The following is a 25,909-nucleotide window of genomic DNA, read 5'->3' as shown; positions in this document are numbered from 1 at the left end:
AGTTGATTTAGGTGAACTAATGTGTGTGGCATCCAAAGCCAGTGGCACCACTGTGGTCAAGGTGTCAGTGGTAAGCTTGGTTGTAAGGTGGAGTCCTTAGCTTGTGTGTTCTTCAAGACAAGACTGATTTTGTCAATGTGGTTTGAGATAGGATACTGGCTGGATGAACTTCTGGTCTGATCTGTTACTGTTTTTTCTTATGCTTCTGTAATTGCATAAGACTTGTGTTGATTTGACTTTTTTATATGGTAGCAGTTTTGATTGATTTGCAGTTGTAGTGATTGCTGCCAGAAGGGCTTTTTTTGTGATGTTAGATGTAGGTGAAACGTATAATTAGAAGTTGGGTTATGAATAGAAACCATCGTTTTTCAGGACTGTATGGTGTCGTAGAAAACATTTGGAATAAGTAGACTACTCAGAGTCATGGGTTTTATTGGAAGCCCATTAGCTCATGTTTAACTGATTTGCATTATCATGCATTCTCCTCTGCCAGCATCTGATCCTAGCCAGAATAAATACTCCTAAAAGACAGATAATTTGAAGTGAGAGCTACTTCTTCAGTTTTACACGAGAGTTTCATTAGTTGTCAGTCTGGGACCTCAAGAAGAAGAAACTGTATCAGCATTTGGATTAAAAAAAAAAAAAGCAAATATGTGGCTCATTTTGTCTTCTGACAAAAAGGGTAAACTACAAAGGCTTTCATGTCTAAAGACTCTTTCCTTGTCTTATTATATTTCTGAAACAAAGTGGGTAATTACAGTAATTTAATTAGTGAATATAAATTCAGTAGAGTGGTTTCTCCATGTGCATATGTAAATGGTATGTGTTTTATATCTTAAACTTACTGGAGATGGTGAGAGCATTAATCCAGGCCAACTTTCCCATTAGCTGTAAAAAGAATAAATTATGCAGCCTGGATTTTAATTCTGTTCAGGATGGAGGTATTTGCCTCAGCTATATTCATTGGGCAAAAGAAAAAGAAGAAAAATAAGAGGATAATTCAGAATGCGGTGACTCAAAACCCAAATCATGCTAATGAAGCATATGAGTGTCTGTGTCAAAGAGCCAGTCTTGGTACTGATCTGGTGAGAGAGTTGTTGAAGGATAGTGTTATCCTTCAGGTAACGGTGTTACTTAAGGCTGAATATGCTAGCTGAGCAGCACCTACTTTTTTTCTTCTAGAAGTGTGGTGGAAATCTCAAAAATGTAGCCTACAGGTGTATACTTCCATTCAAGAGTAAATTTGGTTTTCCTTTTCCTTCACTCTGCTTTGTTGCAGCTGACAAGAAATCAGCCACAGGCATTATTTCCATTTTTCATCTGCTACTGAAGATTCTGCCCTCATTGAAATATCATTAATTTTTGCCTTGTAGTGACCCTTCTTGTCCAAACTTCTGAAAGAATGAAAAACATATAAAGTAGATTATACAACTGAGCCATTAGAGAATGTTTGTATGTTTATTTACACTCTAGATATGGAAATGTTTGAAACTATTTCTGCTCCTTGTATTTCACACTTTTATTCTGGTTATTTAGCTGCGGCAGAAACTGTAGAGTCAAAGTCCTGAGCCTTTAACTTGGAACTGTGCCTGGGAAATGACACCTGGTGTTTAGCTCACTTGAACACAATTGCTGTAGGAGGTAGTTTCCATCAGATGAAGCTGTGTAAGTCCAGTTAGTTCTAATGTTGTCTATTGTAGAATCAACATATATTTGACAGAGGGAAATCTTAGGATTTTCAGGGGAAAAAAAAAAGTGAGATACTTTACAGCTTGTTAAATATGAAAACCAAGCCCCCATGAACAGATAGTGTTGTACTTCCATAAATACTCAGAGTGTATTGCCCATTAGTGTTTCTCCCATGTAGTTCACCAACATAAAACTGAAAAAAATACTCTTTTACCTATGCTCTTGCATCTGTAAAAGCAAAATAATGGAAAAGCAAGCAGGTGTTGACTTGGCATGGTGAATATTTAAGGTTAAGAGAAAGAGTTTGTGAGAGATAGTCTGCTATATTTTCTGCTTAAATTTTTGGAGAGGAAATGTGCAACTTTGGTGTGTAGAGGATTGACCAAGTCTCCCTTTCTGGCAGCAGGGCCACTTATTGGCTTGAAAGATCTGTTGGGTTATTGTGTCAGTGGAGTCATCTCTGAAGGAGTGAACTGCTTTATGTACAAACATCCATCATCAACATACAGATCCTTCTCTTTGACAAAATTCACATTTCTTCCACCACTTTTCTAATCACCTCTTTTCCCTCTTTTTGGGGCCTGATTGTGTGAGCTGACGTGGCTTTACACAAAGGTGTAATTCACAGACTGTATTTGCCATTTTATGCTTGACCGTATGAAAACTGAAACTTGATTAAATGCATGGATATAATGGCTATGACTCTTGAGGGGTTTTATGTGTCTTTGGCTGCTGAGCTCTCATTACTCAGGTATGGAGCTTGGAGACAGTTGGCCTTAGAGCATGCAATAAAAAAGCAACCTGTCTGTGAATACCATGCTTGCAATTCCTGGGAAGGATGCAAACTGCAGCAAACATTGGGCATTATTCCATTGTCATACCAGAGTTTGGTATCACTGTCACTTTTTCTTTACTTAGTTAGATATTCTGGAGGTTGAAAGGACGTTCTGCAAGCGAAAGATCTGAAAAAAAAATTGTAACTCTAATTTTGTAATATTATTAAGCAGAATGCAGAACATAGCACAGTGAGGGAAATAGCTTCCTGCCTTTTCCAAAATATTTTATTTCCAAAGAGATTCTGTGCTTAGCGCTCTTTTCTTCCCCTTTCCTTCCTCCTTTTTATCTTTATTTTGGACTTAAATTGAGTTCACAGTTAAGGGAATAGCTTCTAATAGTTTTCCCATCTTATTATTCATCTTTGTGTCTTAATGTTTTGCCTAGAGTTTTTACAGGTAGGAGGTGCTCAAGTCTGCTAGAGTTTATGTATACATAATTTGTTTAATTATAAAAACAAAAAAATATTAGCAATTTTCATATGATTTTTCAGGACAATACCTTCTGCAGATGACCAGTTACTTGGAGAAGTAGCAAAGTAGTTACTATGACCTGTGTTGAACCGTATCAAATGCATATATAGTTATAGATTTATTTATAAGTACAGAGAATAGAATATGTAATATTGATCTCTAAATGCTTCATCACTGTAAGGCAAGAGAAGAGCCAGCGAATATCTCCATTTAAGAAGTGAAAATATCTGTGAATGTAGGGAATGGAGAAAAAGCTAGACAAGATTATGAATGGAGCAGTCTCATACAGGAAGATGTGAGTCTTCTAAGAGGCAGTTTCATGCTTCCAGTATTTCTTGGTGATTGAAGCAGTAAGTTGATGAATCCATCAGTGCAAGTGCTAGTTATGACATTATGTGGATAGCTCGTTTCCTGTTGCTCAGATACTCTGCCTGTGTGAAAGAACTAAAAAAGACCTGTTATTTCCCACACACCCCACAGTGAATAGAAGATCCAGAAGATCTCGGAGAGAGACAGGCTGAGTCCCAAAGAAACATATGCTGTCTTATGAAATTAGCTGGAAAGCAGAGTTGAATTGTCAGCCGAGCTGGTGTAAGAAAAAGAATTTAAAAGAATGAAAGTCTATAATTTATATTCTACATGATGAGGAAAGTGAGAAGAGCTGTCATATGCGAGAGGAAAATGGATGGGAAGTAGTATCTTGGTGTTCCATGTCTGTGTGGAAAAATAAAATCTCTGAAGCTAGTAGCTTGCGTGGTGGCATTTTCATTTGTGCTTTTCTCTTGGTATCTTTCTGAAGTATTGGAATGCATGGCATGAAGGTCACTGTGCCAGTCTGAAGGCACAGACAGTATTGAAACAGATATTATATAGGCATATAGAGCAGAAAAATTTCCAAACCCAAAAGTATATCAGATCCTTTTCATTATACCAGCTAAGCCCGAATCTCAATTATTTAAGTGTTCAGCAACGCTGAGAGCACTTCTAAAGCTAAAGGTATGAATTTCTACTAGAAAAAGCTACCAGAGGACCAGATGCTATTCATTTATTTGGAATCAAAATCCTACGTTTGAAGTGAAGTCACCATGAGCTGAAAATGAGTAGATGTGTGAGATTGACACCTTGTGTGCCAAGGAGGAGGATCTAGTTTTTCAAGTAGCATCTTCCTCTCTCTTAAGCTTCTTCTACCTCAACTACATCAGGCACCCAACTTTGAAGCAATTTAATATTAAAATAGACTTAGAATCATAATTTATTAATTGTCACTGGGCCAATCAGGAGGGAATTTCACTAAGCTGCTCCCAGGACACTAGTACTAGAAGAAGGAGATATGTGAGTGATAATGAGGTACAACACTGAAAACTTTTGTTACATTATCATCAGAGTTTTATTTAATCTGCTGTAGCTGTTGATCATTGCAGCACAATACCTGATGGGAAAGTGTTTGCTGCAGTAGGCTTGCTGCCTTCTGATTTTATCCTAACATTTCAATGCTCGCATCTTGGTCACAGGCATCCTATTAAATAAATGGCAGTTAGTAAAAAATACTCTAGCAACATTCCCATGAATCTTACTTCTGATGAGCTTCAGTTTCTCTGGGACTCATTCCTTACAATCTATGTAACACAGTGAGCCTGGGGCTGTTAATATGTTCAAAGAGGAGCTGGTTTTGTTCTGCAGGCTACAACCAAAGTGGTTCTTTCTTTTCCCTAATGATCTTGAAATTTTTGTTTGTTTGTTTGTTTTGGTTTTTTAGTTTTTTCTCCAGATTGTTTGAGCCGTGATTATACATTAGGCTAGCTCTCAATTATGGAGAGAGCCATGGCATGCTTCATCCCTCACCCCATACTGCAGTCCTGAAGCAGACAGTCCTAGTGTCCCATTGTGCTTGGTTTCACTGGTGTCTTTTGCAGCAGGTGGACTCTGCCTTCCCGAGCCTCAGGGCGTTCATTCAGACTGTCATCCTGCTGCTTGCCTTGGGATTGTCTCAGGGGGAAAGGAAGCATTAAGCTTGCAAATGGAGTATGCTGAGGGTATAGCTGGGTTCTGTGTCTTCTCAAATTACACATTTCACTCTGGGAAAATGACAGGACTGTCAGAGATTTTGTTGTTGTTTGTTTTGGGGTTTTTTTGGTGCTTTACCATACTGAATGTTTGTCATTAGTTCCCAAAGCTTTTTTTAAGGCTTTATTTTTGATAAAAATAATAAACGCAGAGCTCCAGGATTTACAGTGGAAGAGCAAGGCTGGTTTTTTGCTAGAACAGCTTAAGTTGTAGTGTCTCTGCTGGGAGTATTTGGAACTACTGAAACTCTTCAAAACAATTAAGTAAGCCAAATTTTATTACTGAGTATGGGCATCCTTGTACACCTTAAATGTTTATAATGAGCTTGATTGTCCTCCAGTCGTGATGGGTACTCTCCTGGGACTGTAACCTCCTATTAGGATTTAGAACATGCACTGATAAGGTGTGTTTACTCTTTGGTGGTTATGATGGTCAAGAGTACTTTGCATTACTTAGGAAAGCTGCCATTGTATATGTATTTTTTTTCATCTTTTATTTTTGCTTGCAATGCATTAGCATATTTGCTAATATGCAACATGTTATTGTTGCTAATAACTTATTTGCATGCAGTGTTTTATGACTTTTGACTTTGCAGGGCACTAATGAATTAACTGGCCAGTGAATGCATAATCCTATTTGGCTTGTTTGTTAAAATGTTGCTTTTGTATTTGAGGTGATGGACGGAAATTGCAGTAAACTGAACTAGGTATTTTTACACTCTGTGGTTCTTCTTTTATTTCTGGATTTTTGCTAACTTGTGCTTCTCGAGGAAAAGTGTATTTAGCCATGTGTATGCTGTTTTATATCAACAGTGACACTAACAATATTACCACAAGTTCTTCCACATAAGGCTATTTAGAAGGCTTTGGACTAAATGAAATCTAGCACTCTTATTTATTGCTTTGAAAACTGCTGTAGAATTAATTTCCTGTTTTCAGATATTACACAATTCTGTTTTTGCTGTTGTCTTTGGAAGATTTTATTCTTGTTTCAATTTACAATGGGGGGAAAAAAAATGCCAGAACCTCAAAAGTGTCTGAGGAGTAGAGCTTCAGGTTCTGCTGTTTTCTCCAAACATAGATCTTCTGGCTGGTAACACCAGCTGTTCTTGTTCCTTCCCTGTATTGGGATGGTTTGGATGACTTCTAGATGTTTATACTACAGTTTTCCTTCATCTTATAAACAACCACAATGACAGAAAACTTGCAGTCCTGCTGATAATATCCTGCTGCTACCCTTTGGAGGATCTTCCTTTATGACACCTTGTTTCCCAGTTTTCAAGTTCCTATTTTGTGATGTGTCTTACCCTTGAAATTATTTCTGTATTATTTCTGATTGCTGGTTGTCTTCTTCCTATTGTATTTTCCTAAAATCACCTTTTTTTTTTTTTTTTTCTGAAGAGTTCTGAAATTTGACCTACATGTATGTGTTCCTCCTTCATGCAGAGCTCACTAACAGCTTAGGTGGTCTGATGATGAAAACTTGGATCTTTTATATTTTCTGTATCTGTTAAATAAATGAAAAATGGTGTTTAGGAGCTGCATTGCTCTAAAAGAAATAGTAGGAGTCACGTTTGTTTTAAAGCAGCGATGTGTCACTTTTGTGTTTGGCTATTCCAGTTCCTGATCCTCAAGAGTGTCTCCTGCCGTATCCCACGGTAACTCAGTTTAATGAGGGGCCTTGCTGGCTTTTTTTTTTTTTAAATCTCTGCATACCACATAGGCTAAAAGATTGGGGGTTTTACTGCTTAGATAATTCTTTCAGGTTTTAATACCTTTTACGAGGAAGGGGAAATTTGCGAAGTTAATGCACGCTCTTTTCTCCCACCAATAAGAGGAGGAAAGGGAAGACAACAGCTTGCAGTTATTTGACCATGTTTTGTCTTCCTCTACAGCATTTTTTTTAAATTTCTGTAGGTTTATTAGCTAATGGCTAGGACACTATGTAGTTCATGCTTCTCCCTGCCTATTGCCATGTCTTTTAAAACAATAAAGAACTATTAATACAATGAAGAAAATGGGGAATTATAACCTCATAATCTCTTCTTCCTCTCCTGGTTTGAAGAAGGTGGATGACTGTGTGGGGCCTGCACGGAACCCTGTCTGCCCTCACCAGCTGTGCAGCATGCCCCAGCAGATGGTACTTTGGGGTGCTGTACAAGCAGGGCCGGTGGTAGAATGAGCCCCATGAGCTCTCCAGCATCTAGCAATCTAAATTACTGCTTAGAAACTTGCTAATCATATTAAATTACTGCCAGTGGACCTAGCTCCTCTTTCACTAGCCCCCTCTTGAGCAGACATCTATTTCTCACCTTGATAATCCCCTTCCTGCGGAGGTAGCGCTGCAGACTAGATAGTGTATGATGCAGAAAGTGGTTTTGGTTTGCTTGCTTGGTAACTTTTTCTGTGCTCTCTGAGACGTACTAAGAAACAGCAACTGTGTGTGTTTTACCTTCTCTCTACTGTATATTTTTTCCCGAGTTCTTCTTCATCCCTTTATTTGTTTTTATGGTGGGATAACTAGAATTGCAGGGTGGAGAGTAAAAGCATACTGCACTTACACACTGGCACAGTTCTATTTTTTTTCTGCTTCTTTTTCTTCTCTTAGTAGTTCTGGTATTGCAGTTGTCTTTTTAACTGCCTTTAGGGTATTAAGCTGCTGATTTCAGAAATCTTTTCACGGTGGTTTCAATGTTTGTTTTTGAGTTTAATCACTGTTCTAGAGCTTATCATTATGTGTGTACAGCTAGGATTGTTTTTCCCAGTGTGTATATTCTGCATTTATCAAGATGCCATCTTTCACTTTAATGTTCTGTTGTTCCTCTGAGATCTCTTGTAACTGTATATGTTTTTTTTTATCCTGAATAATTCAGTAGCATATATTGTCATCTCACTGTTCAGACCTTTTAGACATTCTTGCAAGATCCCACTGTTAACCTCTGTCATTGCAATATTTCATTTATTTCTATGCTTTACTTCCAGTTTCTGATCCTCAAGAGTATCTTCTGTCATGTTCCATGGTAACTCAGTTTATTTAATGAGGAGTCCTGTTTGCATTTTTTGAAATTCTGCTCGTTCCAAGTAGACAAAGTTTCTTTTCTTCATGTGATCGTTCATTCGAATTGTAATTGAATGCAGTCGCATCAGATATTTAGCTGACATTTATAACTGCTATTTTGTGTTAAAATTGAAAATCTGCATGTTTTCATTCTATTGAAAATCCTAAGCAGAAGTTTTCTAACACTGTTACACTCACTAGGTGGCATGCAAAAATATGCAAAGGAATTAGGTAATAGATTTGTGGTGAGTCTAATTTCAGCATTCGCATTATCAAACAAAATTATCTATTTTCTTGGCTTCAATAGTTAATTTTCTAAGTTTTTTCTTTGTATGTATTTGAGAGAGAAACCTTGGCAACCAAAGGGCTTCTGTGGAATAAGTGTCATTCATCTGTTTTTATATTAGCTTAGCTATGTTACTACAAAATGTATTGGAAAAGATTATCAAATGGAACAAGGTGTCTGTACAAAGAACCTAACAGCAAAATTTCTGCCAGGAGTCATGTGATTTTCACAGCCTTTATAATGTTGTTTACCAACATTAGAGTTACTGAATCTTCCCAGTTAGTTTATTCTGCCATCATTTCAGTGAGTGTTCACTGCTGTGAGATTCCATAGCCCACCTCACCTGTCAGTAAAGAAGGCAGACCTGGGCCAAGCTTCTGGGCAAATATTCATGCATTAGGATTTGAATGCATGAAAGCTATATTGGTGGAAATTATTGACACATGACTGCATATATGCAAACAGTGAAAGCATTGATTGTTATCAGTGACCTTAACAAGGAAGTAAACAGTGAAGTTTTCAAGGCTGCAGGTTATACGGAGCCGGTTTGCTGAAGGGCCCTGCCAACGGTGAGGAACTCCGGGAGGACATCACTGAACTCTGTAAAAAGAAATTGTGGATTGCAAAAGCCACTGCAGAATTAATGGGAGAGATTTGTTGAGCGTTACAAAGCCACAGCTTCTGGCTCGGGAAGTTCCTGGAGAATGCTCTCAGGAGCACTTTTCTGCATGCTTTGTCCTCTTCTGCTTCCACATGTGTCGTTTTAAGAAAAGCATTGCTGCTTTCCTTAACCCTGTTTTAAGTGGTGTAAGTAGGCTAGACTCCCAGCTGGTGTTGACAGGCCTGCCTCACAGCCTCGGATGAGGATCTGGGCTCTGTGTCCTCTGCCTATTTGGTCTGTAGCACACCTGTAGGCTCTATAGCAAATTCAGGGAACAACTCAAAAGCAAAGTTGTTCTCTGGATTCACCACTGTTACACATATTATTATTAATACCTTTAATCTTGCAAGATTCCCTAAGCAAAAAAGGCTAGAGAAAATGTAAATCTAATTGCTCACGTGTAACCCTGATACTGTTTACAGTACTTCAGGAAATCTCTCCTGGCTAGATTCTGAGAATTACTCTGGGGAGGGGAGCGAAATTCAAGACATACGTGTAAGTTTGTTGGTTTGGGATTGTTTTTTAAGAATTGAGTGCCAAGGAATGCTTCCAAGAGTCCAGTTCTGGTGTATCAGTGTATGAATTAGTACCTTAATTTTCCTAGGCTTTGCTTAGATTTTTATCCATTATCTTTAATATGTGGCATAAATTTGCATATGATTAATTCTTTCCTGGTTTCTTCAGGCTATAGTCATGGGCATAAATATAGACTGAGCTTTCCTAGCAGATACAAGAAATGCAGGAAAAAGAGGGGGAAAGAGCCTTGATCTACGCATTTTTCAGTTAGATGTCCTCTTTTTTAAGAGGAAGGGAAGTGAGAGTTGCAGTGTTAGCTGCATGATCTGCCCAAATCAGTTTGACTAAAAGGGGAGGAAAAAAGCCCACCTGAAAAATGTAGATTTCAAAACATGGGAAAGGAGGAAAATCTAAAAGTTGTCTGGAAAGAGAATTTTACCACAAGTCTATCAGAAATTTTATGGAGAAATGTCTGGTTTTCCAGTTGAAAACTGAGGAAACAACCTGGTAAATATGGACGGAAAATTTAAGTGCTACATGTTAGTCTAACTGCATAGTCTCAGCAAATAAATTTGAGTGAGACTAGTCAATCTTTGGATAGATGTCAAGACATGGATGGTTTTGATCTAAAAGTTTAATTTGGTTCTGTACATCCATCACTTTCATTTCTTTAAAATAAACTGTTGTAAGAGATGAAATATCACTGTATGGGAAGAAGCCTGAAAAATCTTTATGCAAAGTAGAGTTGCTTTAATTCAGAGTGTAGTACTTGCCGTTCATGGCTTTTCATTCTCAGCAATGAGCTGCTCTTCACCTCCCTGCCCCCTGCACTTCTGGTGTGATAATTTTCATTTAGGATGCAAGTCTGCAGTCCATCTGCTGCTAGGCATCTTGAAATAATTTGGAAGTGATGTTGTTTTGGAGAATATGTCCTGTAAGAGTTCACATTTGGTAGAAGTAGTAATGGCAGCATACTGAGTTCTGTGGTAGAGCTCCTCAGCTGGTAATTACAAACAGTTCTGAAACAATCAGAACTGATGTCTGTCATGTGCCCAGTTGAGACCAGAGACACTTCAATGGTGTTAAAATGGTGTTAAAAAGTAAATCACTTCAAGCTAGAGCAACAGCAGCATTTCCTGAGGCAAGAAAAGTCTTCTGAAAACATGTGGTCTCTTGTGTCTTTGTATTTAGTTGCCCTCAACAAACTATTTTCATGAACTTTCCAGGGATTTTTGTAGTCCAAAACTTCTTTTACAGAGTTTAATGATGTCCTTCTGGAGTTTCTCACCGTTAGTAGGACATTTGATTAAGGGGGTGTCAGCAAGGCTGGTGAGTGCTGTGTGTGGTACTGTGTTCTGGGAATGAGATCACAACCATCAGTCTGAAACTGTAAACCTGACCCGAAGCTGGCTGGTGGATCTGGCCTCAGGAAGGACCTGACTGCTCACTTCAGTTCCTGCGCCACTCTAGGTCAGAGCTCTCCCCTGTAAGGGTGCATGGGAAGGGAGAGCCTCCATTGTTTTGGTTTTCCTAATCTCCCCTAGTCTTAACCAATCCAGGAGTTGATGGCGAGAGGAGGGAGAGGCAAAACTGGTGGCTACCACTGCAACATAAAGGTAAGCCTGACAGCACAGTGAGCCTTATTTCTGTTAATCCATGTGAGAATTCACTTCTTTTTACATAATACTTGGTAGGTTTTCAGGGTGAGAAAATCACTCAGATTATTCTCTGAAATTCTTAAGGAGGATAGCATGTTGTCAGAAGATAGGGACCTTTTGGACTGGCCAGGAACTGGGAACCAGCTATGTTAATAAAAACCTTTGCAGGGAATCCAACAGTTTCTTTAGTCAAAAAAAAAACTTAGTGGCACCTTTATGCTAGCTGTACTCCTTTTAGGTGGAAGATACTGCAAGTGAAGCTGCTGGTGTGCCAGGAGAGCTGCTGGAGAAAACGTGCAGACAGCTGTACAGTATCCCAGCAAGGATGGGTGGTCCCCAGGGTGGCTGCCATCACCAAAGCAGGTGAGGCAGCAAGATGGGGCTAGAGCCTGCTAGGGGAGAGAGGTCATTGAGCTGGGATGGTGGGGGGCAAGGCTCGCACAGACACACCAGTGGGAAAATTACATGAAAGAGCACTTTTGACATGGCTTTTTGATTGTTTTGACATGAAAGAAAGTTGAGCCATTCTTGCCTTCTAGAGTATCTGAGCACTGTAGGAAAACAGAGGCTGGGGAAAAGCAACTGGCATCTTGCACTAGTGTTTGCAAAATGCATTTGAAACAGGCAAAGAGAAGCATTTAGGGAACCTTATCACCATGTTATCTAGTAAATAAACTATTTAATAAGCAGTTATAGAGAAGATGGAGATGGGCTTTTCCCAGAAGCCCACAGTGAAAGGGCTAAAAGTCAACAGCTGCAAATGGCAGCAAGGGAAATTGTGAAAAGAAATAAGGAGGAGAAAAAACCACTGTAGCGATGATGGTGTTCAACCACTGAAAAGGTGCCCAGAGAGTTTTGGAATTCTCATCCTTGGAGAGGCTCAAAGTTGACAGGTCAAGGCACAGCAAGGTTGCCCCACTTTGAGCAGGAGGTTGGACTGGACACTTAAAAAGTCTTTCTAATTTAGATTATTCCATAATACTAGGAAATAAGAAGGCTCTAAAAGAAGTGTCAGTAAATCATAGAGAGAGTTTGTGTGGGATGCTTCTATTTACACTCTTCCACAACACAATACTAGAATATCAAGTGAAAATAGAAGCTCATAGAAGGAAATATTTATCATGTGGCCTTTCTCAGATAAGCTACAAAGATATCATTGAAGTTTTGTTGGTTGTCTTCTAGCAAACTGACTGGTTTGTGTCTATGTAGAGAAGGTTTTTTCCATGATCAAATCCCACAGCAACATGAGAAACCAACTCAGATTCCTGTAGTTGCACTGTAGTCTCTGCCTTGCCTTGCACACTGAAACACTCCCAAGCAGCTGGCAGTCTGGGTACTGTCTGAAATATTCATGTGGTACCTTGCTGTCTTGACTAGATTCCTGTCTCTGGCATGGCAGTGGGGAGAGAAAGAAAAGGGGAGGTAGAGCATGCTGCTGTCAGTGGAGTCAGACATCTGGTAAAACAGTTAAATCTCTCTTCTGTAGCAGTAGCTCTGCCTCTGTTCCAAGGTTCACCTTGGAGCCCTGGCCATGGGCTAACAGAGTTTGGCACTGCTTAACAGAGAAAATTACTGAAGTCTAGGCTGCAGCCAGAATGTGAATTAACCTCCATCCCCCACTTCCTACAGCTTGGAGGAATTTGTTGTTTGAGTGGCAGAGTCTGAGCCCTGTGTTTACTCTCTGGGACAGCCAGGAACCAGTTTGTAGTGCTTCTGGATTGAAGACTATACTGCTAACTCTCTAACTCCACCTTCTTGAGGAGAAAAGAATTAAAGAGTCTTATGTGGAGAGAAAGCTGACGTATTTTTCTCCCTTCACGTTGATGGCGTTTAATAATTCTGTTTATTCACCAACCGTATCCTGGGCTACATCAAAAGAAGTGTGGTTAGCAGGTTGAGGGAGGTGATTTCTGTGCCTCTAGTCCATTCTTGTGAGACCTCATCTGGGGTACTGTGTCCAGCTCTGGAACCCTCAGCACAGTAAGGACATGAACCTGTTGGAGCGAGTCCAGAGGGAGCCACAAAAATGACCATAAGGCTGGAACACCTCTGCTGTGAAGAAAAGCTGAGACTTGGAGGTGTTCAGCCTGGAGAAGAGGAGGCTCTGGCTGAGCAACTTATTGCAGTCTTCTAGTCCTTAAAGGGAGCCTGTAAGAAAAGTTTAGCAGGGTCTGTTGCAACAGGAGTAGAGGTGACAGTTTTAAACTAAAAGAGGGTAGATTCAGACTAGATATAAGGAGTAAGTGTTTTCCAGTGAGGGTGGTGAAACACAAGTTGCTCAGAGAGGTTGTAGATGACCCATCCCTGGAAACATTCCAGGTGAGGTTGACTGGGGCTCTGAGCAACCTACTCTAGTTGAAGATCTCCCTGCCTACTGCAAGGGAGATTGGATTAGGTGACCTTTAAAGATCCCTTCCAACCCAAAGCATTCTATGATTATAGTAGCTCAATCCTGAGTTAGAAACTCCAACTGTTAATTTATGATCTTGTTTTAATAAGCAACAGCAGCATAAATGTTTACTTCTTTATGCAGCCTCTGAAAAAAATTGGTTGTGAAATATTGCTGGATTGTATTCCCACTTGTCTTGTGACCATCTAAGAGGAATTATAGGCAATTGCTCTTTTGACCCAGGGACTGGTACATCTGCTGCTATGGGTAATGTATGAACAAATTCTCCAGGGACTTAGGCACATTTGAAGGACAGCAGGCTGGCTTCAGTTCAGCTCAAGTGAGGAGAGATATGACTGAGGGGCCCTGCAAGGCAATTGCTTTCTGTTACGCCTTTAGGGTAAGCAGAGGTGTGGAGGTGCTGGCTTTAAACTGTTCTTTTCCTCTTTATCTGCCTTTTAAACTGAGGACCTTTGCTCCCTAGTGCACCACTGAAGTACAAACGTGCTGCCGTGTGCTCTGCTGAGACCCACTGGGAAGCTGCATCCAGTGCACAGTTCCACAACTTATTTATGAAGTAAAACTTATGTGTCTTAAATTAACTGTGCTGCTGCTCTGTACAGATGGGCTCATTCTTACTCAGGTTCATGAACTAAATGCAGAGGTTTGGTTTTAATCTGCAAACCCTGAATGATTTTGTTCTTTGTTTACTGGCATGCAGTAAATATTGCTGGTGAACTTGAGATTCCTCACTAAAACATGCTGCAAGAGTGTCATGTTCCAGGAGCGTCTATCTCTGGAGTCCACAGCATAAGAAAGACATGGACTTGTTGGAGAAGGCTAAGAGGAGGGCCACAAAAAAATGATCAGAGAGCTGGAACACCTCTCCTGTGAGGACAGGCTGAGAGAGTTTAGTTGCTCAGCCAAGAGAAGACAAGGCTTTGGGGAGACCCTATTGTGGCCTTCCATTCCTTAAAGGGAACTTATAACAAAGATGGGGACAGACTTTTTAATAGGGCCTGTAGTGACAGGTCAAGGGGTGGTGATTTTAAACTCCAGAAAGAGGGTAGCTTTAGATGAGATATTTGGAAGAAATTCTTTACTGTGAAGGAGATGAGGCACTGAAATAGTTTGCCCGGAGAAGTTGTGGATGCCTCATCCCTAGAAGTGTTCAAGGCTAGGTTGAATGGGGCTTTGAGAAAACTGATCAAAACAACCTGAAAGATGTCCCTGCCTATGGCAGGGGTGTTGTACTAGGTGATTTTTAAAGATGCCTTCCAACCTGGGATTCTGGGATTCAATGTCTACAGGTCATACTTGTGCTGTTTTCTATTTTGTGGAGTGAAATGTCAGACATTGGATAGCTTGTAATTGTATTTTTCAAAGTCCAAGTGAAAAAATAATGTTTAGTTGAAGCGTGTTTGAGCTAGAAACTTGATATTGTTGCAAACAAGAGCTTTGGAGAGTTTAAAAGGACAGACTTACAGTAGCAATGTTTGTAGTCTCATTTATGTAAAAACTCTTCCTCAAATTATGCCAGCCTCCATGTGATATAGTAGGAAGAAATTTCCTTAGAACCAGATACTCGTATAGTTTGCTTACTGTTGTGTGTCTGGCATGTCTTCCTGAGGCAACATGAGCCTGTGAACAAGAGAGAACAGTGACAGATACTGAATAAAAAATGTGGTGTCTTCAAGGCTAATTTTGCCATAATTTCTTTGAGTGTTTCTTTTTACTTCTATATCCTCTTTTTACTTCTGTATCTTCTATATGGGGAGACAACAGTCCGTCAGTGACCTTGGTTTCTGGTAGCTAAATATTGTGTCCTCATTGTGTTACTTTGGTTATTATTATTTGATCCTGGTGCCACATTGTAGACCTCAGTTGCAAAAGGGCAAGGGCTCAAGACAGATGAAGAGTCTGGCTGAGAATAAGCAATGAAGTAGGGAAGGTACGGTGCGTGTTCAAGTGTCAGTTGCTCACAGGGGGTTGTCATCCTGGTTTAACTGGCTAGTGCAGGAGAAGTTCTCTCTCTGGTTCTGTTCTTACACATTAATGGTGGCTATGCTAGAGAGTGATGGAAACACCCAAGTCCAGATTTCACATCTGCTTATTTAGGGAGGGGAGAAAAATCTGTTTTGTGTACCACCCGAGGGTAAGTTAGAGTTCTGCTGTGTTCCCAGTCAGAATTTGTGGAATGACAGGAAGAGCAGTACCACCTGGAAGGAAAAGAATTTCACAAAATGTATGCTTGATGGAGGAGGTACTTTGAAAGAGAAGAGGTATGTGTTTCAGTTAAATTAACATATGTTCTTTCAACAAGGGAATGCCTGTCAGGTTTAATTTAAAACGAAACTAATTTTTAGTCTGACAGCTTGATGTGCTGGGAAATGTGATAAATACATTGGTACCAAATTCTTTTCCAGCTCTATTATCTAACTGTTGTTTGACTTAATGAGAAAGGAAGAGCTGAAACATGCATGTTTTTAGGAACAGCTGCCTAAAAATTTTTGCTTATGTATAAATAATGTAAGGTTTTGTGCTCTTCTCATCAAACCCTTTAAAAAACTGTTATACTCTTGTTCCATAATTTTTGCTAATTAATATAGGCATAAAAATATTGCTAGTTCTGGTGGCATGTTAGTATGTTTATCCCGATGTTTTTCATCCTGTTAATATTTTTTTCCCTGCTCTAGTGTATCTGGGACATGGAACAATCTGAATTCCCTAAACTATCATGATGGAGATCTAAAGCATTAATTTACATTTTTGGTCATAAGAGATTTCATTGGAATCACTTGAACTTTAAAGAACTAATTGCAAGCTTATTTTACAGTTGGTATTAAGAGGACAGCAAGGTCACTTTGGCTGATCAAAGCAAAGACTGAAAAGAACTATTTGGCATCTGGCTTGGATAAACTTGGAACCAATTGTATGAATCATTGTTATCACTTCAAACTAGTGTAATTAGGCATTACCTTTTAGGCAGCTGCAGAATGCAGTTGGTTCTCTTCAAAATTAAAAAAAGCTTGCCAAACTGTAAGGCTGGCTTTGAAATAGGAAAGACAATGGCTTTGTGGGAAGATAAGACTTCAGGCACTGATCTGGATTAAGTGCTGTCCTTGTAGGCAGCAGCCTTTACTGCTGCCATCAGTTTCCTTCCTTTGCTTGGTTCCAGCTGTTTAGATTTTCTGAAGAAGTAATATAACGTTTATTAGCTCTTGCCTTATGACAGCTGCCAAACCTGCATAACAATAGCAGAAAGATTTTTAGCAAAAACTTTCAAGTTGACACTTAAATATATGTTGGCATTTGTTTCTTTCCTGAAAGATTGCTTTTTCCTTCCGCTTTCTTTGTAATCTGGTGTAAACTCTGGAGTGGTACTGGTTAATGCTAGCAGGGAATTATGTCACTTCCTGAAGTTCCTTTTTGATTCTGCAGCAAGTGGTAAATCAGCAGAGGATCCCAACTGTAGAAATATTCAGGGACTAACATGTCCAAGCAATAATTTATCAGAGCTAGATAATAAGGGGAAGAATTAAAGATCCTGAGCAGATTAATATCCTTCCAGGACCAAAGAAAGGAGGCTCAGGGTGTAGGAGGAGGCTCTTGGAAGAAAAGACTGTAATTGTCTGAAAAGGTAATGGGCAGGTGGAGTTGTTTAAGTGTGAGAGAGAGACCTGGACTGCACTAGATAGAGCAGAAAACTGAGTGAGAGCCCTGCTGAAATTAATGAGCTAGGTAGAAAAAGGGAGAGGAAGGAGGAGATCAAAATCAAGATTCAAAGTGGAATGGCATAAGGGATTAAACTTAAGAAGCAGAAGGCAGTGAGGAAAAAGTGTACCTGATTCTAATTCTGCTGCTCCTTTGTGGCCAAGAATGAGAGACAAGGTGCTAGCAGAGTGTCTCTACCTCGTGCAGTACTGGCCAGTGCAGAGGATGACAGCTCATTACTACTGTCGCTTACCCTTCTAGTTTAAGTAGCTAATATACTCAGTGAATATAGCTATCTACAAATGCCCGTCAGTATGATGCTGTGTGATGAAATCTGTGTTCCCACTTTGCTTTTTAAAAGCAAACTTGCAGAAGCTCATGGCAGAGGGGTTGGAACTGGGTGATCCTTGTGGTCCCTTCCAACCCTGACAGATTCTGATTCTGTTTTATCAGAGGACTTAGTAGTGTTGGCTTGATGGTTGGACTTGATGATCATAAAGGTCTCTTCCAACCTAAAGGATTCTATAGTTCTATTCTATGATTCTAAGATCTCATCCCATGCAGGCTTACCATCCAAGGAGCTATCTGCAGCCCTGTACTTCCTGGATTCCCTTAGCCCTAGATGTTTTCTCTCTTGAGCATTCTCTAGCTTATTTGCTAAACACTTTCCAACTATTGGAGCAAGGGGTTCTCCTTCTGCATAATCCTCATTTGTCACTAGTGGTCTGTTCTGTTTGGTGAAGAAAGACAGGGTTATATGCTGGTAAAGTAGAAAGGAGTTGAGGATTCAGTGCGATCTATGAATTCTGTGTATTCGTTGATAAACTGAGTAGAATCATCTAAATTTCATTAAGCAACATCGAGTTCAAACACACCTTCATCCTGCTCTGCTATCAGTTTCACATCCTCTTTCATTTCACAATGTACATACTACTAGAATTTTGTTTTCTACCTGGATACATACTAGATGGGAGAGTAAATTAATTCTGGCGATGATTTCAGATGTCTACTGAAAGCAGAGGCAATGGTGAGACTTCAGAAATCTCTCAACTGCTTGCTGAACTGGATGGGAATAGATGAAGCTGAAGAACTGTTATGAGCTGAATAGCAGGGAAGAGATCACTGTATACTTTCTTTAGCACTTTTGTTAGGAGTTCGTTATTGGTTACTGTTGGAAACAAATTGCCAGGTGCAAGTTGCCTGTTTTAAAGTAGTATACTTCTAAGCTTCTTATAAACCATAGCACCTTATGAACACAGTCCAGGTTCTGGATCAAAGGATAATTGAGGTTGGAGAGGACCTCAGGAGATCTCTCATCTAGGCTCAAAGCATGATTGACTATGAAGTCAAACCAGAATGAATACTCAAGGTTTTATTCAGCCAGATATTGAACGCTTCCAAAGATGGAGGCTACAGAATCCCTATGACCAAGCTGTTTCACTGCTCGGATGTCTTCATGGTGAGTTTCTCCTCGCAGCCAATCTGAACCTCCCTTGATTCAGTTTACCCCCTTGGCAACTGTGTAGCACTGTCTAGAGCCTGGCTCTGTATCCTTGATAACCTCCTTGTAGGCATTGGAAGGCCTTTGGTTAGGTTTCCCTAAAGCCTTCATTCCTTCAGACCTAGTTCCCTGAGCCTTTACTGACACGGTAAGTAGTCTGACACCCTGAGCATCCTGATGGCCCTCACTGAGGTCACTCAGCCTTATTGATGTCTTATGTTGGGGGTTCAGAACTGGATGCAGCATTGCAGACGTGGTCTAGTGAGTACTCGGCAGAGGAGGATAATTTCCACCACAAAGTACTGCCAGCTTTATATGCTGCCAGGGAAGACTGCTGGCTCATGTTCAGCTTGCTGTTTACCAGGACTCCAGGAGAGAAATGAGGTGTATTAGTTGAAAAACTTAGTCTGGTCTCTTCTTCAGCCTCATCATCTATAGCTTGTATTTCATCACTTAACACTCTGTTACCTGAAGCTAAAGTGGAGAGAAATGTATCTTTACCCCTCTTTAACAAATCCTAATTTATTTGCTTTTTTTGTCTTTATCTGTTCCTGCCTGGCCTGTGAAGCTCATGTTTTCTGCACTCACATCTCTTGGCACTTTCTTCTGTAATACTGTATAGTAGGAAAAACACATGGAAGCAATGATGATAAAGCATAGCTGGTGTTTTATGTGGTGTTTTTTGGGATATTGCTGTCTGCTGAAATTGCAGGACAGTCCCATTTGGCCCACGAAGCTTTGAGGAATCTTGCCTTAGCGTGTGCGTAGCAGATAGCGCGCAAGCACCAACGCTTTATCTGCAAGCACAGATGGTCTGTCTCATTAGACTTCCTCACATAGCTGGAAATTTAGATGAGCTTTTTGTCTCATGGACCTTTATATATTTGAAATATCCAGACTTCTGTTTCACACCTGAAAACGCCTACACATCTTGCCTTGCCTGTGCCCTTAGGCCGTCGTGGGAATAACACTGTCACCTCAAGACCCCACACTTTTTTGTCACACTCACAAATGCCAGAGGGAATGTTCCTGACTAAGCAGTGACAGTTGAGACTCTCCTATAAGCTGTGGCAGTGCTACTGCTTCTTAAAGTTGCTCCTACTCTCAGTATCGCAGAGCAACTTATCTGCCTTTGAAGCTAGTTATTCAAACAGCTGGGCTGCATCCCTGTTTTCCAGGGGATCAGCACTTCCTGTGGTAGGGATTTCTTCTACCTGCAGAGGGTCGGCAACCTCATTGCTGTGCAGAAAGTCAAGTCCTGGTAGGAACTGTCTTGGTTCTGCTGTCCGTCATGCATGAATATTTCAAGAAGTATCAGGATGAATTTTTTGAGAAGTCAAGAGGTGATATGCTCTGACTTCTGTGTAGCTAGAGGTGTTCCAGTGAGTAATGTCATGAGTCCTACCCTATGACTTCTGTTGTACATCTTTGCAAGTTATCTTTTTTTTAATCTTTATTCTTCTTCATCAACTTAGCCAATGAATTCCAAGACTCATTTGATCCCAAGAAACAGCCCTTAGTTATTCAGTCCACTGATCTTCAGGTATCAGGGAAAAATAGAGGTAATATTTTTTTTTCTTTTTTTTTTAAATTGAGAAGATAGTAGCATGTGATATTATCACCAGTCTGTTGGTGGAACAATTCAGCATCTCAGAGAGCACTTCTTGCCATGGCATTCATTCTCACTGAGACAGACATGTTGGGTGAAGCTCTCATAGCTGGTCATCTGCAGTGCATGAGCTGATGCTGTCAAAATGCAGCACAGCACTATCTGTTTGACTATACATTGGATTTCTTTTGTTTGTTTCTTGCATAGGATTAATAGATCAGAGCAATCAGAAGAGTAGAAAGCCTGAGATTACCTTAATGTATTTTTTTATTCGGATAATAAGGTCTAAAGATGTGGACTGCTGTGTAAACATTCAGGATAACTTCTCATGGACAGAAATTTTAATTCAAAACTTTGTGTTTTCAATAGAAGAAAGTTGACCTTGTGTCTTACAGTAAGGGAAACTTGTTATTTAAAGCATTGATATCAGTCTGATTTAGGAAATGTGCATTTTTTGCCTGGCTATGGATCTTCTCAGTCAGAGCAAGCTTTGATGTGAAGGGTGTTAGGGGACTGTTGTGGATTTCTGTGTCCAAGCTATAAACAAGATGAAGCATCTCAGGTCCACTAAAGTAAAAGGCAGCTCCTAGGCACTACTTTAATTTGTTGGCCTTTGTGTATTTATTTCACTTTAAGAATCACTTTTATCAGTGGTTCCCTATTCTCTGCGGGAACCACTGATAAAAGTGATTCTTTTATCAGTGGTTAGAACCAGATTTTTAAAGCGTTTAGATTTGTAATTTACTGTGGTCACTCTAACACAGACTTTGCTTCCTTGATCATGACTGTGATCTCCCATGGAGTGGGGTTAAGCAGCAACCAGCTGACCTCTGGACAGCTTTGTGCCATTTATTTTAAGGTGAAAATGCTAATAAAAATTTTTTAAAAAATCAGTTTGCAGGTTAATTTTTGTGGGACTTGACTAAGGTGCTCCTGAGTCACAAGTTCACCTGTCTTCTGCAAAGTTTTTTGTGAACGGTGTTGACTGTAGAGGCCCATGGTTCCCAAATTTGTTTACCTTCCAGGAATTTTACATTAATCTTCCCCAGGCAATTTCAGGAGCTCAAGGTTTATCTCAGACCTTATATCAGTGATACAATATTATTTTTTTTTTTAGATATACACTTACTACAAGTGTGTCTCTGTATAATAATTCCTTAAGCTTACATACCCCAGAAGTCTCTCTTCTGTTAGATAAGGACATTAGAATGTTTGAATTCCTTTACACAGGAGTTGCGTTCTCCTCAACTGGGGGAAATCAAATTCTGTTGTGCAAATAGCACTGTGTAAAAACTTTTTTTTGATTGCTTTCTGTGGAACTAGTATTTGACACTTAAAAGATTCAGGTAGGTTAAAAGCTTAATGAAAATAAAATCTTTTTTTTAAAGAAAATAGCCTATTCATAATTTTTCTATTTCAGTTCCATCAGTTCAGTAGCTTTCTTGTTTTATTGAAGCACTTAAGAAAACCTCTTAGAATAAGAAAATGTATTTCTTTCAACAACAGAAAGAGAAGAGTCCCAGTGTTTATAAGCCCTTCAGAAAAGGCAGTCAGGAGGAGCCATGGGACTACAGGTGGGTCAGCCTCTCCTCAGTCCCTTGGAAGATGATAGAGCAGCTGATCCCAGAAACCATTTCCAGCACAAGAAGGTGTTAGGAACGGTCAGCATGGATTCACCAAAGGGAAGCCGTGCTTGACAAAATTGATAAACTTCTGTGATGAAAATATTAGCTCGGTAGACAAGGTGAGAGCCTTGGGTATTGTCTACCTAGACTTGAATAAAGCTTTCAGTGTTGTCTAGAGTAAGATCTTCGTAGAGAGGATATGATGAAGTATGGTCTGGATGAGCAGACAGCGAGGTCAGTTGAAAACTGGCCAGGCCCACAGGGTTGTGGTCTGTGACGCAAAGTCTAATTGGGGCCAGTAATTATCAGTGTACCTCTGGGGTTAGTACTGGATCTGGTCCAATCCTGTTCAACATTTTCATTAATGATTGTGTGGTGGGACACTGTGCTCACAGCAGATTTGCAAATGGCACCAGACTTGAGGGAGTGGCTGATACACCAAAGGATTGTGTCCAATTCTGGGCTCCTCAGTGCAAGTGAGAGCTGGAATTATTGGAGAGAGTCCAGTCTGTGAAGGGCCGCAAAGATGATGAAGAGACTGTGGAGCATCTCTCCTATGAGAAAGCTTGAAAGAGCTGGAACTGTTTAGCTTGGGGAAGAGAAGGCTCAGAGAGAGCTTATCAGTTATGTAGAAATACCTGAAAGGAGGTTGCAAAGAAGATGGAGCCAGGCTTTTTTCAGTGCTGCTCATTGACAGGATCAGAAGCAAGAAGCACAAACTGAAACACCAGAGGTTCACCTTTGAAGATAAGGAAACACTTTTTTGTTGTTGTTTGGGGGTGGGATTTTTTATGTTTTGGGGTTTTGTTTTGTTTGGGTTTTTTTTTTCAACTGTAAGGGTGACTGGGCGACTGGGCACTGGTGCAGGTTGCCCAGAGAGATTGTGGATCCTTGGAGATATTCAAAAGTTGCTTGGACATGGTACTAGGCTGCCTGCTCTAGGTGGTCCAGCCTGAGCAGGGTCTTGGACCAGATGACCTCCAGACGTCCCTGCCAACCTCAACCGTTGTGTTGTTCTGCTGTGGACTGCTCTGTTATTACAGTTCTCTAATTTGTTTTGTGTGGAAAAAAAATATGTGTACACAGTGACATGCTCCACAAAGGAAAAAGAAGCCAATGCTCTTCATAGTGAAACAACTGCCATGGGCATCGGAACCTCCAGAGATCGCCTGTCCTGAGCACTGGTGATGAGTGTTACCTGTGGCCTGGCATCTGTTCACAGGAGCTGCTGTCAGATAAACCACTAGGGAAGATACAGAAGTGCAGGTCCAGGGACAAGGTCACGTTAGCAGCAGTGTTTGAGTTGGCCTCTGCTTGTATTGCCTGTTCTGTGCGTAGAAGAACTATGATCTTTGGGGCTGTCAAGTCCACATTTTGCACAATATTGTATTTCCTTATCATTTCAACCAAATTGTTTATAGAAAAATATTGGTTAGCTGTTGAAAACTAGCCTATACAGACTAAAAGCCAAGGTCATTTGTGAAGTGGTGGATGACCAGCTCTTTTGCTGTGTCCTGTTTAATCTGGGTACTCATGCTCAGATTCTTCTCACATTTTCTCCAGGGATTATGTCAGGTGTTTCCCTTTTGCCATGTTTCTTTGACAGGGGTTATGCAGGCTAAGTTACGCGTTCTAAAAATCCAGAAACTGTTTCTCAAGTGCAAGTACTGTACTTGGTACTCTTCACTCAGTTTTCAGAGGTACTGTGTTCCTGTTTAAATCAAGTGAAATTGTAAATGCCTAACCCCTTTGGAAATTCTGTCAGAGTGTATTAATGAAAATATCCAGACTTCAAGTTTGCAAACTGCTTTTGAAAGTGTTGCATTATGTGCACAAGGGCTGAAATACTGAACAGTATTTTCCTTAGATTTTTCCAAGGATGTAAACACCACCAACTTATACCTGCACATTGCTATATTAATTTTTTTTATCTCATTCAAAATGTGACCTATCTGAAATAATTACAAGCCTTCCTGGAGTACTAAACACGCATTTCCATTAAAAAAATGCCACTGAAAAGTCACACTTGTCAGCCTGGTTTAAGTTTTTAATTAATTTGTTCCTCAAGATTACCATACCTAAAAAAAATTGTAACATCTGATCAAATTGCTTCACATGCCAAGAGTGGCAGTGAGGTAATACTAAGTGAAATCAAAATGAGACTTTGTGAACATTGATTGGGTGATGAGAAAGTTCTGAGAGGCTGCTTGCTGGCCTGAGAGACCTGAAGAAAGACAGACAGGAATTACTTCAGAGTGGACTTTCTTAATAGTGAATTGGGTTATCTCATGTTTTTTGTAGTTTCTGCATTACCACCCAACTGTTACTTGAAGCTCTGCAGAACAAATGCAGACTAAAACGAGCACGACTTGTGTTACTTCCAGGGATGACCATAGCTCCCCCTTTGACAGAATGCTAGGTCTGTCGTTTCTGTCTCACACCGTAGTTGTGCCGTGCCAGCGTAAGAGTGAGCAGTTTCCCATACATTTTCTTCTGCTGTGGACAGTTGTGGGCTTCCTAGTTCAAATGCTCAAGTCAAAGTCTGAGGATCTCCAGTGGCCTATGTGGAAACTAGGGTTCTGGAGGTAGCAGAGGTATCAGAACCTGTATGTAGATGTCTGATGGTTCATTACTGCTGCTGATGGCTTATCAGTCCTTTTCACAGGAGTTGCAAATCTGACTTTTGGTGCTATTTTTATAAAGAATGGGAGTGCTCCTTGTCTCTGCATAGGCTAGAAAACGCTTGGATCATTTCTCCATGTGATGTCAATAAAACATGTCCAGGGGGAATTGCATGCATGTGACTGCAATTAGCCCACCCACACAGAGGAGGAGGTGGAGGGAGGCTATTTGTGCAGCAGTGTTGTCTCCCTTTGAACACTTAACAGGGCCACAGCCAAGCTCTTTGTCCGGATGAGGCAGTTAAGCCCATGACAACATGCCTGTAACTGATACCCTGTGGTATGTACCTCAAAGCACTTCATGGGCATTCTTGCATTGGCTTTTCAGGTGCTTTCTCTAGAATTACTCTTGTCTACAAAACAAGATGCCTAGTTCTGCCAACATGGAGTGTGTCCCTGGATGTCTTCTCTGCCTTGTCGCCTAGACCTGTCAAATACTTGTCCTTCCAATCTGTTTTTGAAAATTTTTCCTGATACTTATTCAGCAGTACTGCCAAAGCAGAGTGTCTCATTTTTCCCTCCTCTTTCCTTATCCTCACCTCCCTTTGCATCTACAGTTTATTCTCCTACTGTACTTGTGCCCAGCACTCACAAAATTCTTGAATTATCTGTCCTTGGAAAGAATTGGCACTTCTCTTCATGCTTCCACTCACACATCAAGTAGCATGATTGCAGCATGTTTTTTTCTGGACTGTGGATTGTGCTATTGTCCCCTCCGTTCTGCGTCACAAATGTTACAGTTCTTCACAGCAGAGATTCATAACAAAGATTGATTTTCTCACTTAAAACTCCTGTACACCTTCTACTCCTCTTGATGTGTTACAGTTATGAATGAGGATAGCTGCTGTAGAATTTGTGGAAATTTCTTTCTTTGCAGCTGAAAGTAGCTAGAAGAGATCCCTCTGATAGGCAAAAATGAAATTAAACTTCAGTTTGCAGCTGGCCATTATGTTGGAGCAATAGGATTGCTGTCATCTGGGTGCCCAGGGTATGTCTCCATAGACAACTTCAGTATAAAGATTTTAAATAAATATGACAGGAGCCCAATACCCTTCTGTCAATTTTAATGTCATAGCAGCAAGCGTTCAGAGCAAGTGCACACAAGAGGTCTGTCTTTTGCCTTGAAAGTGCAGTTTAATAATAGGAGTACTA

At 40.3% G+C, this 25,909-nt stretch overlaps 1 protein-coding gene across 1 annotated transcript in view; it reads left to right on the top strand.

The window, feature by feature from the left end:
• DAP (death-associated protein) overlaps nt 1-25,909 on the top strand; it is a 46,953-nt gene that overhangs the window by 5,872 nt on the left and 15,172 nt on the right. The window contains exon 3 of the mRNA XM_008946790.1: nt 7,825-7,827. Coding sequence (XP_008945038.1) covers nt 7,825-7,827 — 3 coding nt within the window. The remainder of the gene's footprint in view (nt 1-7,824; nt 7,828-25,909) is intronic.

This window comes from Merops nubicus, unplaced genomic scaffold, assembly GCF_000691845.1.
Source record: "Merops nubicus isolate BGI_N331 unplaced genomic scaffold, ASM69184v1 scaffold5329, whole genome shotgun sequence".
Taxonomy (NCBI): Eukaryota; Metazoa; Chordata; class Aves; order Coraciiformes; family Meropidae; genus Merops; species Merops nubicus.
Note: the sequence above shows the minus strand (reverse complement) of the source record. Positions and strands in the feature narration are given on the sequence as shown.